The sequence below is a fragment of the Lithobates pipiens genome, unplaced genomic scaffold (genome assembly GCF_037356315.1).
Source record: "Lithobates pipiens isolate NorthernLeopardFrog02 unplaced genomic scaffold, aLitPip1_a1.2 Scaffold_27, whole genome shotgun sequence".
NCBI lineage: Eukaryota > Metazoa > Chordata > Amphibia > Anura > Ranidae > Lithobates > Lithobates pipiens.
Window position 1 is genome coordinate 223852339 of NW_027507788.1, and position 15779 is coordinate 223868117.

The 15779-nt window shown below is 45.9% G+C and overlaps 1 protein-coding gene across 5 annotated transcripts in view; it reads right to left on the reverse strand.

Moving 5' to 3' along the window:
• The window catches only part of CHD5 (chromodomain helicase DNA binding protein 5), a 279954-nt gene that overhangs the window by 20916 nt on the left and 243259 nt on the right, over positions 1 to 15779 (reverse strand). For all 5 annotated transcript variants that reach the window (XM_077458298.1, XM_077458299.1, XM_077458297.1 and 2 more), the window contains exons 32-34: positions 9233 to 9359; positions 9009 to 9095; positions 3859 to 4008 (exon numbers count right to left, since the gene is read on the reverse strand). In XM_077458298.1, the coding sequence (XP_077314424.1) occupies positions 3859 to 4008; positions 9009 to 9095; positions 9233 to 9359 (364 nt within the window). The remainder of the gene's footprint in view (positions 1 to 3858; positions 4009 to 9008; positions 9096 to 9232; positions 9360 to 15779) is intronic.

A 15779-nucleotide genomic window follows, 5' to 3' on the forward strand; every position in this document is an offset into this window, starting at 1 on the left:
TCCATAAAGAAATGGTTTGATCAGTTTGGTTTAAAGGAACTTGAGTGTCCTGCACAGACCCCTGACCTCAACCCTACTGAACACCTTTGGGATGAACTGGAACACCTATTGTGAGTTAAAGGGGTTGTAAAGGTAATTTTTTTTATTTTCTACCTAGGTTCCTTTAAGCTAGTGCATTGTTGGTTCACTTACCTTTTCCTTTGATTTCCCTTCTAAATGTGTTTTCGCTTTGTCTGAATATCTCACTTCCTGTTTCTCCTCAGTAAACTTCTCACCATCATCTGAGCTGGTGTTTAGTCAGCCAGAACAGCTTACTGAACAGCTTACTGAGGAGGAACAGGAATTCAGACAAAGAAAACAAAGAAAAAAAACATTTAGAAGGGAAATCGAAGGAAAAGGTAAGTGAACCAACAATGCACTAGCTTAAAGGAACCTATGTAGAAAATAAAAAAAATACCTTTACAACCCCTTTAATTCTTCTCATCCAACATCAGTACATGACCTTACAAATGTTCTTTTGGCTCATGGGATATAAAATTCATACAAACACTCAAAGGTCTTGAAGGGTGGAGGTTTCTATCCACAAATGGAATGGGGGAGGGAACTCCATAGTCATTTCTATAGTTATGGGATGTCCAAGAAGCTCATGTGATGGTCACGTGTCCACAACGTTCGACCCATATAGTGTATCTATGCAAATAATAATAAAAGTCTCCAAATCGCTTAATTTCAACCTACTTATACAATAATAATAATAATAATAGGATACATGGAGCACACCACGTCCAAAGAAATCTCTTGTGATGAAATAGTATTTATCATGTATAGAAGCACTATAGTAAAATGGATACAATTATTTCTGTAAGTTAAAGTGATTCTTTATTATTTTAAGGAAAAAAAAGAAATAACATGTTATACTTATCTGCTATGTGTAATGGTATTGCACAGAGCAGCCCCGAACCTCCTCTTCTGGGGTCCCTCCACTGGCGGTCTAGGCTCCTCCACTTCTACATGCGCCACTCACTACCCGAGCAAGGCTGTGTGTCTCCACAGACACAGACAGCATGGCTCAGTCCCACATGCCGATGCCTCCGCACAGGATTTTATTGAAAGCAAAAGAAGCCAATGGCTCCCGCCAGGGCAGCCATCAGAAAGGTTTGTGCCCCTTACACAGCTTTAGGCCTGGGCACCCCCCGAGCCCGACCACCAACATTCCCCAGGGCTTGCCCACAGGCCATTCCACATAATCTACACAACGGCCACCTCAACTGAACGCACTCAGCCCCCCCACCTGTATATATGCCACCCCCTGCACCTGTATATATGTCAGCCCCACCCCCCACATACCTGTATATATGTCAGCCCCCTCACACCTGTATATATGTCTGCCCCACCCCCCACACACCTTTATATATGTCAGCCCCACCCCCCACACACCTGTATCTATGTCAGCCCCCTCACACCTGCATATATGTCAGCCCCACCCCCCCCACACCTGTATATATGTCAGCCCCACCCCCCCACACCTGTCTATATGTCAGCCCCCTCACACCTGTATATATGTCTGCCCCACCCCCCACACACCTGTATATATGTCAGCCCCACCCCCCCACACCTGTATATATGTCAGCCCCCTCACACCTTTATATATGTCAGCCCCACCCCCCACACCTGTATATATGTCAGCCCAACCCCCCCACACCTGTATATATGTCAGCCCCTCACACCTGTATATATGTCAGCCCCCTCACACCTTTATATATGTCAGCCCCCCCCCCACACCTGTATATATGTCAGCCCCCTCACACCTGTATATATGTCAGTCCCACCCCCCCCTCACACCTGTATATATGTCAGCCCCCCCCTACACCTGTATATATGTCAGTCCCACCCCCCCACACCTGTATATATGTCAGCCCCTTCGCACCTGTATATATGTCAGTCCCCTCACACCTTTATATATCTCAGCCCCACCCCCCCCCCCCCCACACCTGTATATATGTCAGTCCCCTCACACCTTTATATATCTCAGCCCCACCCCCCCCCCCCCACACCTGTATATATGTCAGCCCCCTCACACCTCTATATATGTCAGCCCCACCCCCCCACAAACAAAAACCTGTATATACGTTAGCCTCCCCCCCCCACCTGTATATATGCCAGCCCCCTCACACCTGTATATATGCCAGCCCCCCTCGCACCTGTATATATGCCAGCCCCCCTCCACTTGTGTATATCTATCAGCCTCCCCACCTGTATATAAAGTTCAGCCCCACACATGCACAAACCTGTCAACACACAAGCCTCTGGCCCCTCCCTGTACAAAAACAGCCCCCCCCCCCCCTCCCTTACCTTCACAGCCCCTACTGTAGGAAGGAAATCTTCCTACCTAGCCCCAGTCCGTTTTCACAAAGCGGACATGTTCTCGACACAGAGGAGCACAGTACAGGCAGCTCACATGAGGAGTGCACATGCACATAGTAGCCAGAGGTGGCAGTAAAGAGGCCGATGTCTGGGCTCAATGACACAGAGAGCAGCAGAAGCTGCAAGATTGTTTCTATAGTGCACAATACGGCTCCCCTTCACACATCCTGCCTTCTTGTGGCCCCTCACAGTTGTATCGGTTGTACCCGATACCTGATGGCGGCCCTGGCTCCCACTGCTGCCCATGTGGCTTGTGAGGAAATAGAGAGAGATAATGGATGATGCTCTCAGGCACAGAGCTGTATTGAAAGAGGAGCTAAAACAGTATTTAGGGGGCTGGGGGCGGGGGGGGGGGGGGGGGTGTTAATGGAATGTTTTTTTTTTTTTTGTTACCTTAAAAGAGTTGTAAAGGCAGAAGTTTTTTTTTTATCTTAATGCATTCTATGTATTTGGATGTATTATGTAACCATTCATTTTTACATTAAATTTCCCATTAAGCAGATTCGCCTATGTGAGTTGTTATTTCCTTTGATCATTTATGTGTGAATCCACACCATGGTTTATACCTCTGGAGTCTTTTTGACTTGAGTCCCCTGGAGGAGAGTGTACTTGCAATACATCTTCATATTGACTGATGTCGTCCAATCATAGGTGTATAATCAGCGCAAAGTCTGAACGACTGATGGGGTACATTTCCCAGCATGATTTATTTAATCATCTATCAGCACTTTTTCACAGATTGGACTTTTAGAGTTTCATTGGGGGGTTCATTTACGAAAGTCAAATCCACTTTGCACTAAAAGTGCACTTGGAAGTGCCGTCTCTATAAATCTAAGGGGTAGATCTGAAATGAGGGGAAGCTCTGCTGATTTTATCATCCAATCACATGCAGGCTAAAATGCTGTTTATTTTCCTTGCATGTCCCCCCTCAGATCTACAGCGATGTTACTTCCAAGTGCACTCGCAGTGCAAAGTGGATTTTCCTTTAGTAAATAACCCACATTGCATTACTACTAATTTATTTACAGTGGATTTTTACGCTCCATTATTTACGTGTTCATTTTTGCACTTTATATCTGAGGTATTTGCTATATATATATGTCAATTATTGCACTTTATATTTGATGGTTCACCCATAATGTTTATTTATATGGTGTTAATGTTCAAACGCTAAGCATCCCCATTTGGTTTTATTTCCGTTTTGCTCATTAGCGCTGCACCTTTATTCTTCTCTCCGGTTACCGGTTTATTCTATATGATGGGGAGGTGTGACACCATCACTTGGCTCTGTTATGGCCGTGGCCACGGGAAATAACTTGGAATTCCAGGGGGCATATCACCCAACCAGAGTCTCTGGGATATAACAGAATCTGACTCATGGCTCAAGGTAACGCACAATTACTGAAAGAAACGCCGCCAGATAAAATGCATTACCTGTGAACCCGCCATCTGCAATGTTAAACATAAATTTAAATTTTCCGCCGTCTTCCTGTTTCCCGCCGCTTTCATCTTCTTGTTTTATACAGTTTTCTCCATTTTGTTGCTTCACACATTCTTCTTTTTCCTCGGGTTTGTTTTCCTCTTCTGTAACAAAAATAAATAAATAAAAAAATCAGATATAACTTTGTTATTTAAAGTGATTGTAAAGTCTCCTTTAAAGCGGAATTCCACCCAACAGTGCGCTCATTTGTCTCCTCTCCCCCTTCAGTGCCAGAATTGGCACCTTTCGAGGTGGGGAGGGCAGGATACCTGTCTTTGACAAGTATCCTTGTCCCCACTCCCGGGAGTCCGGGCTGCAGCTCGTGAAATCACCGTGGGCCTCCCCGCCCCCCTCCCCCAGTAGGAGAGAAAGCTGGAGCCTCGCCCATGCGCAGTAGGGTTCCCGGCGTGAAGCAGTAATGCTACACTGCCGGGTTCCCTTACCCACAATGGCGGCGGCAGCACCCAGCAGCTGATGGAAACATCAGCTGCGGTGCCGACATCGCTGGACCCTGGGGCAGGTAAGTGTCCGATTATTAAAAGCCAGCAGCTGCAGTACGTGTAGCTGCTGGCTTTTAATTTTTTTTTTTGGACGGACCTCTGCTTTAAAAAAAAAATCAAAAATCAAAAACAAACATGTTGTACTTGCCTGATAATTATTTCTAATTAGTGCAGCGCTGCTAATCTCACGTCAACAAATATTGATATCAAAAATGCAAAATTTTATAGACCAATCATATTAAGAAATTAATAAAATACAATTGCATATAATAAACCATTCTCTTATTAAATATAGTTCATCTGTAAATAAGTGAAAATAAACTGTGAATCCTTGATTGTTGGATCTACTGAGGAAGCCCAATCAGAGGGGCGATACGCGTGTAGAGGGGAGGAGCCGAGCCCGTGATGTCACGCAGCCACAGCGGTGAGCGAGCGGACGCACTAGAACAGTGTTAAGCGAGTTTTGATTGAATATCCCGCAAGTGTGTGTTTTTATTGGGGCATTTTAAGAAATATTGCAACTGGGAGCACTATGTATCCTCTTATTTGTTATTGCATCATATTGGAGCCATATCCTAAGAGGAAATATCGAGCGGTATTGCTGGAGTGGAGGAAGGAGAGAAGTAGCGGGGACTTGTATATGAGAGATCATTATGACGATCCGTTTGATTCTCCCGGGAGGCTGCATATTTGAGAGTGGACACAGAGTAGCAGGTAGGATGTGGAGAAGTGAGACCGTAGTGGAGCGGGAGAGTAAAGAAATTGTATCTGAGTCTACCCCACTCATTGTTGAGGTGAGCGGGTGTAACGGCTGATGATGGTGTGGACATTTTAGCATTGTCTGCAGAGAACGTGAGGAGCACAGTGGTGGATGACATGAATTAGAATTCACAACAATCGAGGATCCACAGACGTTTATTTTCACTTATTTATATATGAACTATATTTAACAGGATAATGATTTATTATATGTAATTGTATTTATTAATTACATAATATGATTGGTCTATAATATTTTGTATTTTTGATATCAATATTTATTCACGTGAGAGATTAGCAGCGCTGCACTAATTAGAAAACAATGATCACGCTGTACGGCGAGGTGGATTCACTGGAAGTGCACAGCAGCTGCGGACAATTGGGTGCGTTTTTGCACAGGTTTACACTTATCACTTTGGTAGGGTGGCACCGATTGTTTCTTATACATGTTCTACTTACCTGCTCTGTTGCAGTTGGTTTTGCACCGAGCAGCCTGGCTCCTCCTTTTCTGTGCTCCTGGGCCCCTCCCTCCCGTTCAGTGCCCCCCCCACAGCAAGCGGCTTGCCATGGGGGCACCCGAGCTGAGCTGCAGCTCCGTGTGTCCATTCAGAGCAATTTAAGCCCTTGTGCACACGGTCGGAGATTCCGACGGAATGTGTCCGATCGGACCGTTTTGTCGGATATTCTGACTGTGTGTGGTCTACATCGGACTGTTTCCGTCGGAGTATCCGACGGACCAAGTTTTCCAACTTGTTGGTAAAATTTTCCGACAAAATTCTCTGATCATGTGTAGAGAATTCCGATCGGACAAAGTGCCACGCATGCTCAGATCAAATTCTTACACCAAAGCTATTGGCTACTAGCTTGAACGTAGTCCCGTCCTAACGAAATAACGTCATCACGTCTGATTTTCCGACAACTTTGTCCGACCGTGTGTATACAACAGTTTCGGACAAAATCCGACGGATTTGGTTGTCGGAATCTCCGACCATGTGTACAAGGGCATAGAATACATCGATTGATGTATTATTGATTATAGAGCGGCATGAACTTGCGCCTTTTATATCTGCCTAGTTTGTCTTTAAGGCCCCTTTCACACATGCGGATGGTATGTCCGTATTTCATCCATCCGTTTGCGGATGAAATACGGGCCATACATTCATCCCTATGGGATAGCGGGTGTCTGCGGATGAGCATCCGCAGACACCCGCGCTATTGTCCGCCTCTGCAACTGTCCGATTCTGCAGACGGAGGAAAATCCTATTTTTCTGTCCGTCTGCAGAGCGGATCGGATGAACACGGACACACGGTCCGTGCTCGTCCGATCCCCATAGAGGAGAGCGGAGAGCTGACAGGGAGGTCCCCGCACAGTGTGCGGAGACCGCCCTGTCCGCAGCCGGCTCAGCGGGGACAACGGAGCGATCCCCGCTGAGCGAGCGGATCATCACGGGGCGGATCTTTACTGATCCGCCCCGTGTGAAAGAGGCCTAAAAGGAAACTGCTGTTTCTTTTAATGAAAATGCTAGTTGCCTGACCTCAATACTCTGAGCCACTAAGGTGGAATAAGCATACAGCTACTAAGGTTAATGTTTCAATACGCCATCGAGGTCAGCGACTCAGGCCGTAAAACCCTTGGATCAACATCAAAGCTTGGTAACAAGCATTTTTAGAGAGCACAGCAAGGACAGTCTACATCAGGGGGTGCCTAACCTTTTAAAGAGGGAGGGCCACTTTAGGGCGGCACAGTGGTGTAGTGGTTAGCACTCTCACCTAGCAGTAAAAAGGGTCACTGGTTAAAATCCCAACCTCGACACTACCTGCCTGGAGTTTCCATGTTCTCCCTGTGCCTGCGTGGGTTTCCTCCGGGTACTCCAGTTTCCTCCCACACTCCAAAGACATGCAGGTAGGTTAATTGGCTTCTCTCCAAAATTGGCCCTAGTATATGAATGGGGGCCTTGGATTGTGGGCTCCTTGAGGGTAGGGACTGATTTGAGTGTGCAATGTACAGGGATAGGGACAATTGTAGACACTCACTCAGGTTGAACTGGTGTCTTTATTCAACCTTACTAACTATGTAACTTAAGCGACTTGGTAACAGGCGGGCCACAATGAGTGGAGCGGGCGGATGACAGGTACATGTCCACCCTGCATATGCAGAACGGACACGGACATGGCTCGCTCTACTCTATGAGCCTTCCAATCTGATCTGCCGTGATGGAATAAGACAGATCCCCCCCCCACCCTCTGTTTTTTTTTTTAGTGGACCGGATTAGGTGGGTGTATACGTTCACAAGTCCGTTTACATCTGTGGCTCAATAGAGGTGAACGGAGGGTCCGATTGGGTCGGACTGATCATGCCAAAGGGGTTTAATACTGCTTTCACACTGGCGTGCTGTGGTTCACGTGCAGTGCAGTACACCTGTGGCCTTCCTGCGGGTTAGCTTCACTTTAGGCTAAGTTCACATTGCAGCGATGCGGGAATGCCACGAATCCGCGGCGGGTTCCCGCATCGCATACCTCCCGGCGGCAGTTCACACTGCCCTATGCGAACTGCTGGGAGTGTCAGTGAAACGTTAATGACACCCCCAAATCAGTTTGCATATCGCAGTGCGATCTACAAACTCGGACAGGAATCGGATCGCATTGGTGTGAACACCCATGCGATCCGATTCTGCTGCGGACCAAAAAAAGGGTCCTGTGCGAGTTTGGGCCGGGTATGATGCGAATTCAGCCATACTATCTGTATGGCTGAACTCGCACCGCACAGAGATCGCATGTGATTTGCACTGCAGTGTGGTGCGAATCACATCCGATTCTCGTCACCGCTGCAGTGTGAACCCAGCCTTACCTTAGACTTCTATTATATCCTGCAGGTGTGCTGCACTTTCTGAAAGCTCCCCACACCTGCAAGTAATAAGAGAAGTCTATGGCTCAGTGCAGGTAATTCACAGGTGTTCTGCTCTGCACCTGCGGATCAGTTTGAAAGCAGCCCAGTAACCACTGCAGAAGAGATGTGCCCCCATATATACACTGTGATTTTAGTAATAAACTTACCTTTAATAATAGTCTTCCATTTAGGTATCACCGACTGTTGCTGTCCCAGGCAGAGTGCATTTGGTATCACTTCGCCTGTGACAGGAGGCAGCGCTATACAGGAAGCATCGGTTTATGCAGCTCTGTAGCCACTTACTTTCTCTACTGCCGTCTTCATTAACAACACTGATGCTCTGGGATGGCGAGTCGGCAAACCCACAACCTGGGCTTGCCAACCCGCCATCCCAGAGCAGGAGGTCGCGGGCCACATCAGAGGGCTCCGCGGGCCACTGGTTGGCCACGCCTGGTCTACATATACAGTAGTACCTTGGATTACGAGCATAATTCATTCCAGAAGCATGCTTGTAATCCAAAGCACTTGTATATCAAAGCGAGTTTCCCCATAGAAGTCGATGGAAACTTGGATAATTTGTTTCACAGTGACTGCTATCGTATGCAGTACCCCATGTGGCCAGTGGTGGGGGGTGCAGGAGACACTCGGAAACACTTGGAGACCACTCAGAGCCGCTCAGATGAGCTCGGGAACGGAGTGTTTTCAAGTGGCTCAGTGTGTCACTGATCACATCTGGCCAAATGCATTACTGCACACCCCATTAGCTTGAATCCTGCTCGTCTTTCGAGACAACACTCACAAACCGAGTCATTGGCTCGTATTGCGAAACGCTCGTAAATCGCGTTGCTTGCAATACGAGGTATTACTGTAGTCCCCGTAGAGCTTTGGTGTACTAAAAAAACGGAAGCAGAAGGTGTCAACATCAACGCCATTTTGATGTAAAGGCAGCTGGGCATACCCGACTTAGGTTCCTTGTCCTCGGTTTTGGTCTGAGTGTTGTTCAGTCCCGATTTTTCCAAGGATTTCTCTTCTTGAAGTGCTTCAGCTGCAAAAAAAAGTATCAGTGCGAACTTTACATGGTATAACTGATTGGCTGTGATAAAAAAAAAAAAAAAAAACACAATATGCTACAATTTATTTCAATGATCCATAATGGAGGTGTCTGTCCATGTTCATACATGCCTTTAGGAGTCTGCTCAGTAGAGTCCTTTTCCTCTTCTTCTTCAACACCATCTTTTACTTGCTTTTCTTTTCCTTCTACATTTTCACTTTTTTCTTCAGGTTCTTCCTTCTCCTGTTTGGTTGGTGGCTTAAAAAAAGGCATATTACATTAAAACAACTGTCACTAGGTTAAAAAAAAAAATAATAATTATATTATATATATATATATATATATATATATATATATATATATATATATATATATATATATATATATACACACACACACACACACACACACACACTGAGCCAGGTACTCTACTACATACATGGTGGACCTGCCCGTCTATTCAACCCTATTGGGTAGTGGTCCACATCATCATATATAATGTCACTACCCAGGGTCGTCTTTAATATTGATTGGACCCTGGGCAAAACTTTTCTTGCCCCCCCTCCCCCCCCCAATGCAGTTTCCCTCTCCACTTGCTCTGAGACATACAATAAATAGCAGCTAGACTCAAAATCAGTTTACTGAATCAGATCAGGCAGCTATTGTGATTGGTTGCCAGAGGTTACAGTGTATCATTACCGCTCACTGACTGGTTGCTAGAGGTTACAGCACACATTACAGCTCACTGATTAGTTGCTAGAGGTTACAGCACATGATTTCTGCTTGTTGATTGGTTGCTAGAGATTACTGTGGATATGACCTCAGTGGGGCATAATATACATATCATGCCCCCTTGAGGGTGGGCATAATATCCCCTATTTACATATGAATGCCACTGCTATTTACATATGAATGCTGGTAAACACGTAAACAAAGGGTCTGCAGATGAGTCATCTGTACACAACAATAGTGCAGAGCTGGGCAGCATTAGTAGCAGCACTTCACACTGAGATAACGGGACACAGCACAGGACTAAAATTTCAAGGGACGAGGCAATTTAAACCAGGATAGTTGGCAAGTATGAGGCAGCTGCTATGGGCCCCACAACAATGACAGGGCCCAGGGCAGCTGCCCCTTTTGCTCTGCCTTAAAACAGCCCTGTCACTACCTATACTCTAGATTTTACCCCGGCTCCATTTCTTCTTCACCACTCGTCCATCCCCAGAAATTTGTATTTTACGTAATTAGCCATGGATTTAGTGAACACAGGCCAGGATGTGTATCCCGGCGTGGAGGAGCTCCACTGACTCTCTCTCCCCCCCTCCCCCCCAAAAAACAACAACTTGCTGACACATCTGAAAAGTTGCAGAGATGGAGGAAGTTAGCATAGCCAATGACCACCCCTCGAAAATTCCCGCATGCTAGGGCTTGCTGGTTCCACTTTCTGGATTCTGAAGAGTACACTAGTCTGATGGAGGGCCCCTCTTGAACAACACATCCCTGGCCAGCTAGGCGCTCTCCTCTGCATTTGTTTTGTAAAAGGTGATGGGGTTCTCACTCCTTCCCCCCCCACAACACACACTTTTTTTTTTTTCCATTTGTTATTTCGATTGGCCTACTGCCACAATTTGTTGTGGGGGAAACAAGGAAACCACCTTTCAGTTTTCACCTTCCTGGTGAAGAATCGAGAAAAGGTTCCTTGCAGGAGAGAGCAGTCAACTTCAAGACCCTACATACTGCAGACAATTTGGCCGCTAAGAAGATAAAAAAAGTAAAAGGTTCTGAGATGTTTGGGGATTTCATCCGACAGGCCAGTAAATAACGCTGCCTTAACCACTTCAGCTCCGGAAGGATTGGCCCCCTTAATGACCAGGCCATTTTTTGAGAGGATAATTGTGCGGTGGTGCGACACTGTACCCAAAACACAATTTATGTCCTTTTTTCCCCCCACAGAGCTTTCGCTCCGTGGTATTCGATCACCTATGCGGTTTTTATTGCTTATCGCTATAAACAAAAAAAGACTGACAATTTTGAAAAAAAAAACACAATTTTTTTTACTTTTTTCTATAATACATATTTAACAATTAAAAAACGAAACAAAAAAAAACAAATTTTTTCATCAGTTTAGGCCAATATCTGTTCTATATATTTTTGGTAAAAAAAAAAAATTGCAATAAGTGTATATTGATTGGTACAAAAGTTATAGCATCTACAAAATAGGGGAGATAGTTATGGCAATTTTAATATATATATAAGCGATCAGAGCTAAAAATAGCCACTGATTACTGTGTAAATGTCACTGGCAGGGAAGGAGTTAACACTAGGGGGCGATCAAGGGGTTAAGCGTGTCCCAGGGAGGTGTTTCTAACTGTGGGGGCAGTGTTCTGACAGGGAGTAGAGAGACATCGCTGTTCCTAATCACTAGGAACAGCTGATCTCTCTCCTCTCCCTGACAGAACGGAGATTAGGCTGCTTACTTTGACAGATTCCCCATTCTGTCTCTCTCAGGAGCGATCGCGGGTGCTCCGCGTGCATCGGCTCCTATGTCACTCGCACCTGCTAAGGATATCTAAAGGTCCGCAGTACAGCTACGGCGATTTGCGCAAGAGAGCCTGTATAATGACAGCGGCTGGTCGGCTAGTGGTAAAGTGATTGTAAAGGTCGTTTTTCTTTTCTTTTCTTAAATAACATGTTATACTTACCTGCTCTGTTCAATGGTTTTGCACAGTGCCCCAATCCTCCTTTTGTCTGGGGTCCCCCGGCGGCGCTCCTGGCCCCCTCCACTTCAGCGAATGCCGCCACGGAGAGAGGATTTCCGTGGGGGCACCCATGCGGGTGCGCTCCCGAGTCCTGCTGCTATGCCCATTGACACAGACAGCAGGACTCGGCCTCGCCACCAGGTCACTGGATTTGATTGACAGCAGCGGGAGCCAATGGCTCCTGTTGCTATCAACCTATCCAATGAGTACCCGAGACAGCGGCTGGAGCTGCTGGGCTTGTGCTCATCACTGGAACAATCAGGTTCAGGTAAGTAAAAGGGGGGGGGGGGTCTGGGGGGCAGCTGCAGCACAAAAGGTTTTTTACCTTAATGCATAGAATGCATTAAGGTAAAAAAAAAACACAAGACTTTACAACTCCTTTAATGTTTTTGAGTGTATTTACCCCAGTTACTGAGTAGAGAAGATTAAATATACAAATTATAAATAGCTTCGAGCAGGACCAGCAGACATGGAGCATATTCCTCCTGCCCGCACCCTGTGAAATAAAAGGGCAAGGCATCGGGGTAGATTTTAGCCAGCCTTGGCAGAACGAGATGCCAACGGGACAACGCTTTGTAATTCACCTCCACCAAGGAAGTATTAAAAATTCCCCCTGTGCACCATGGTCGACCACTGGGTCCACTCATCCTCCTCCATAACCTCACCCATCTCTGACTCCCAGGCTGTTTGGTAGGAAAGTTTGCTGCCTTGGCATGAAAATAGAGCGTACATCTCCGAGATACTCTGAGTCTCAAGGTCATGTAGGCACCAATTCTTGTAGAAGGCCCTGGAAGATATATCCACCTGGTTCTTAGAATAAGGATCACAATTCTCGTGGCGCAACATCATCGTGCAAAATTATACCATAAAAAAAAAAAAGTCACATTTGGCGTGCTATTGAAATTGACCTGCAACACGCGGGTAACGCACGGCCGATTTATTTAACGATTAATCGCGCAGCCCTAGTAAAGAGGAGGCCACCGGAGTATGTGGTGACTTCAAGGGGTATAGTTTGCACACTGTGTCCCAAAGATGAAGGGACCGTGACAGAGAGGGACCTAAAATGACTTTACTTTCCCTAGGAGAGAGCCATAGTAGAAGGTCTATAGGGAGCAGAGCACTTGCTTGCGTCTCCAGCCTAACCCAATCTGGTTTGTGGATTATGGAAAAAAAAAATTTGATACAGCTGAATGAACTGGACGGCTCTCTAATAACGTAAAACGTGGGAAACTCCCAGAACATACAAAGTAGAACAAGCCAGCCTGCAAACTCCCGAGCTCCAAATAAATGTTAAGATAAATGGTTGAAACTTAATAAAAAAATAAGACAGTAATGAAATCGGTAAAGATTGGAAATACTAAATTCTGGGGAGAACTGTCATCTTGTTTGCCGCTATTCTACCCAACCAGGAAGGATCGCCGCTATTCTACCAAACCAGGAAGGATCGCCGCTATTCTACCAAACCAGGAAGGATCGCCGCTATTCTACCCAACCAGGAAGGATCGCCGCTATTCTACCCAACCAGGAAGGATCGCCGCTATTCTACCCAACCAGAAAGGATCGCCGCTATTCTACCCAACCAGGAAGGATCGCCGCTATTCTACCCAACCAGGAAGGATCGCCGCTATTCTACCCAACCAGGAAGGATCGCCGCTATTCTACCCAACCAGGAAGGATCGCCGCTATTCTACCCAACCAGGAAGGATCGCCGCTATTCTACCCAACCAGGAAGGATCGCCGCTATTCTACCCAACCAGGAAGGATCGCCGCTATTCTACCCAACCAGGAAGGATCGCCGCTATTCTACCCAACCAGGAAGGATCGCCGCTATTCTACCCAACCAGGAAGGATCGCCGCTATTCTACCCAACCAGGAAGGATCGCCGCTATTCTACCCAACCAGGAAAGATTGCCGCTATTCTACCCCACCAGGAAAGATTGCCGCTATTCTACCCAACCAGCAAAGATCGCCGCTATTCTACCCAACCAGCAAAGATCGCCGCTATTCTACCCAACCAGGAAAGATCGACGCTATTCTACCCAACCAGGAAAGATCGCCGCTATTCTACCCAACCAGGAAAGATCGCCGCTATTTTACCCAACCAGGAAAGATTGTTAGCCCGGTAAAGCTAAGAAACATTGGCGGTAAACTTTATGCTGAGATAAGGGAGTGCATGTGTGCACCATTCTTTAGACTGGGTTCACACCTAATACCCATGCGGCTCCGAGCAGGGGTCCTGTGCATACCCGTTCACCATTTCAGGTTGATTTTTTGTCTGAATTCGGGCTTAAAACGGACCAAAAGATACACAGGGCTCCTGTGCAAAGTCACACCGGAGCTATGTGAACCGGCTCCATAGAGAGCCGGTCAAAATCCCCTGCTATTGTGACTTGCATGCAGGGAAAGAAGTGATTTACATCTGCAAAATACCTCTTCTCTCTCGCCATAGCATAGGCAGGTCTGTCCATAGAGAGCTGGGCACAACTCTAAGCCCTTGTACACATGGTCGGAGATTCAGACGGAATGTGTCCGATCGGAGCGTTTTGTCGGACATTCCGACTGCGTGTGGTCTGCATCGTACTGTTTCCGTCGGAATATCCGTCGGACCAAATTTTCCAACTTGCCGGAAATATTTTCAGACAAAATGCTCCGATCGGACATACTCCGATCATGTGTAGAGAATTCCGATTGGACAAAGTGCCACACATGCTCAGATCAAATTCCTATATCAAAGCTATTGGCTACTAGCCTGAACGTAGTCCCGTCGTAACGAAATAACGCCATCACGTTCTGAAAGATCGGATTTTCCGACAACTTTGTTCGACTGTGTGTATGCAACAGTTTCGGAAAAGATCCGTCGGACAAAATCCGACGGATTTGGTTGTTGGAATATCCGACCGTGTGTACAAGGGCTTACTGATAACAGGTGGTACAGGATAATACCAGCTCACAAGAGTGTTGACAGATCAAAAGGAATTTATTTGCACTTACAGAACAGATATAACAAAACATGCTGTATGGTATATTTAACAGACTGAAAAGGAGCAAATAAAAAACTCGTTGTTAGGGTTTACATGCACTTTAAAATAAGCGATCAAAGAATATATGCAAGCACGTTCCTACATTATCACGTGAAAAATTTGATAAAGACAGAAGCAAAATATGGACATCAGCTAATCTGCTTTTCTACAAAAAATGTAATTTATTTACACACTATTACATTACAAAATCATTATCGCTAAATGGACTAGGTATGGTAAGTGGATGGCTTTTGTTCCGGGATTACTTCACAAGGTTGTTTTTTACATCCAACGTGATGTCTAAATGGCTTCAAATTACAAGTTAGTCTAAGTGCGTTCTACAGATGAGATGGGTTTTATAGAGTTTGAATTGTCATCACTTCTATCAGAAATTGTTTTTCTTTATTTGATTATTGTATAATGGGTTTAACATTACATACTATGTGAGGTTGAAAAAAGACGCAAGTCCATCAAATGTGTGTGATTATAGGTCAGTATTACATTGTATATCCCTGCAAGTTGTGGTCGTTCAGTTTCTTGAAACTATCGGTGCCCCCCGCTGAGACCACCGCCTGTGGAAGGAGACTCCACATCCTTGCCACTCTTACAGTAAAGAACCCTCTAAGTAGTTTAAGGTTAAACCTCTTTTCTTGTCCTATCCTCGCAAGTCCCCTAGGTGGGGCTGTAGGGGTTGGGCCGGGGCCTTAGGTTACTTGGAGTATGCTACTGGATTACAGGGGGGGAAGGGGCGGATTATGGAAGAAGTCGGTTGTTATATGACCCTGTGAAGATGCTATGTATGTTAAAAATGGTGATTGCTCAGTGGGACGGTGACTTGTGTGGATGTGATGTGTGTGTGTTTGGTATGCCTGCTTGTCTTTCTGTGTCTAGGTTTTGTT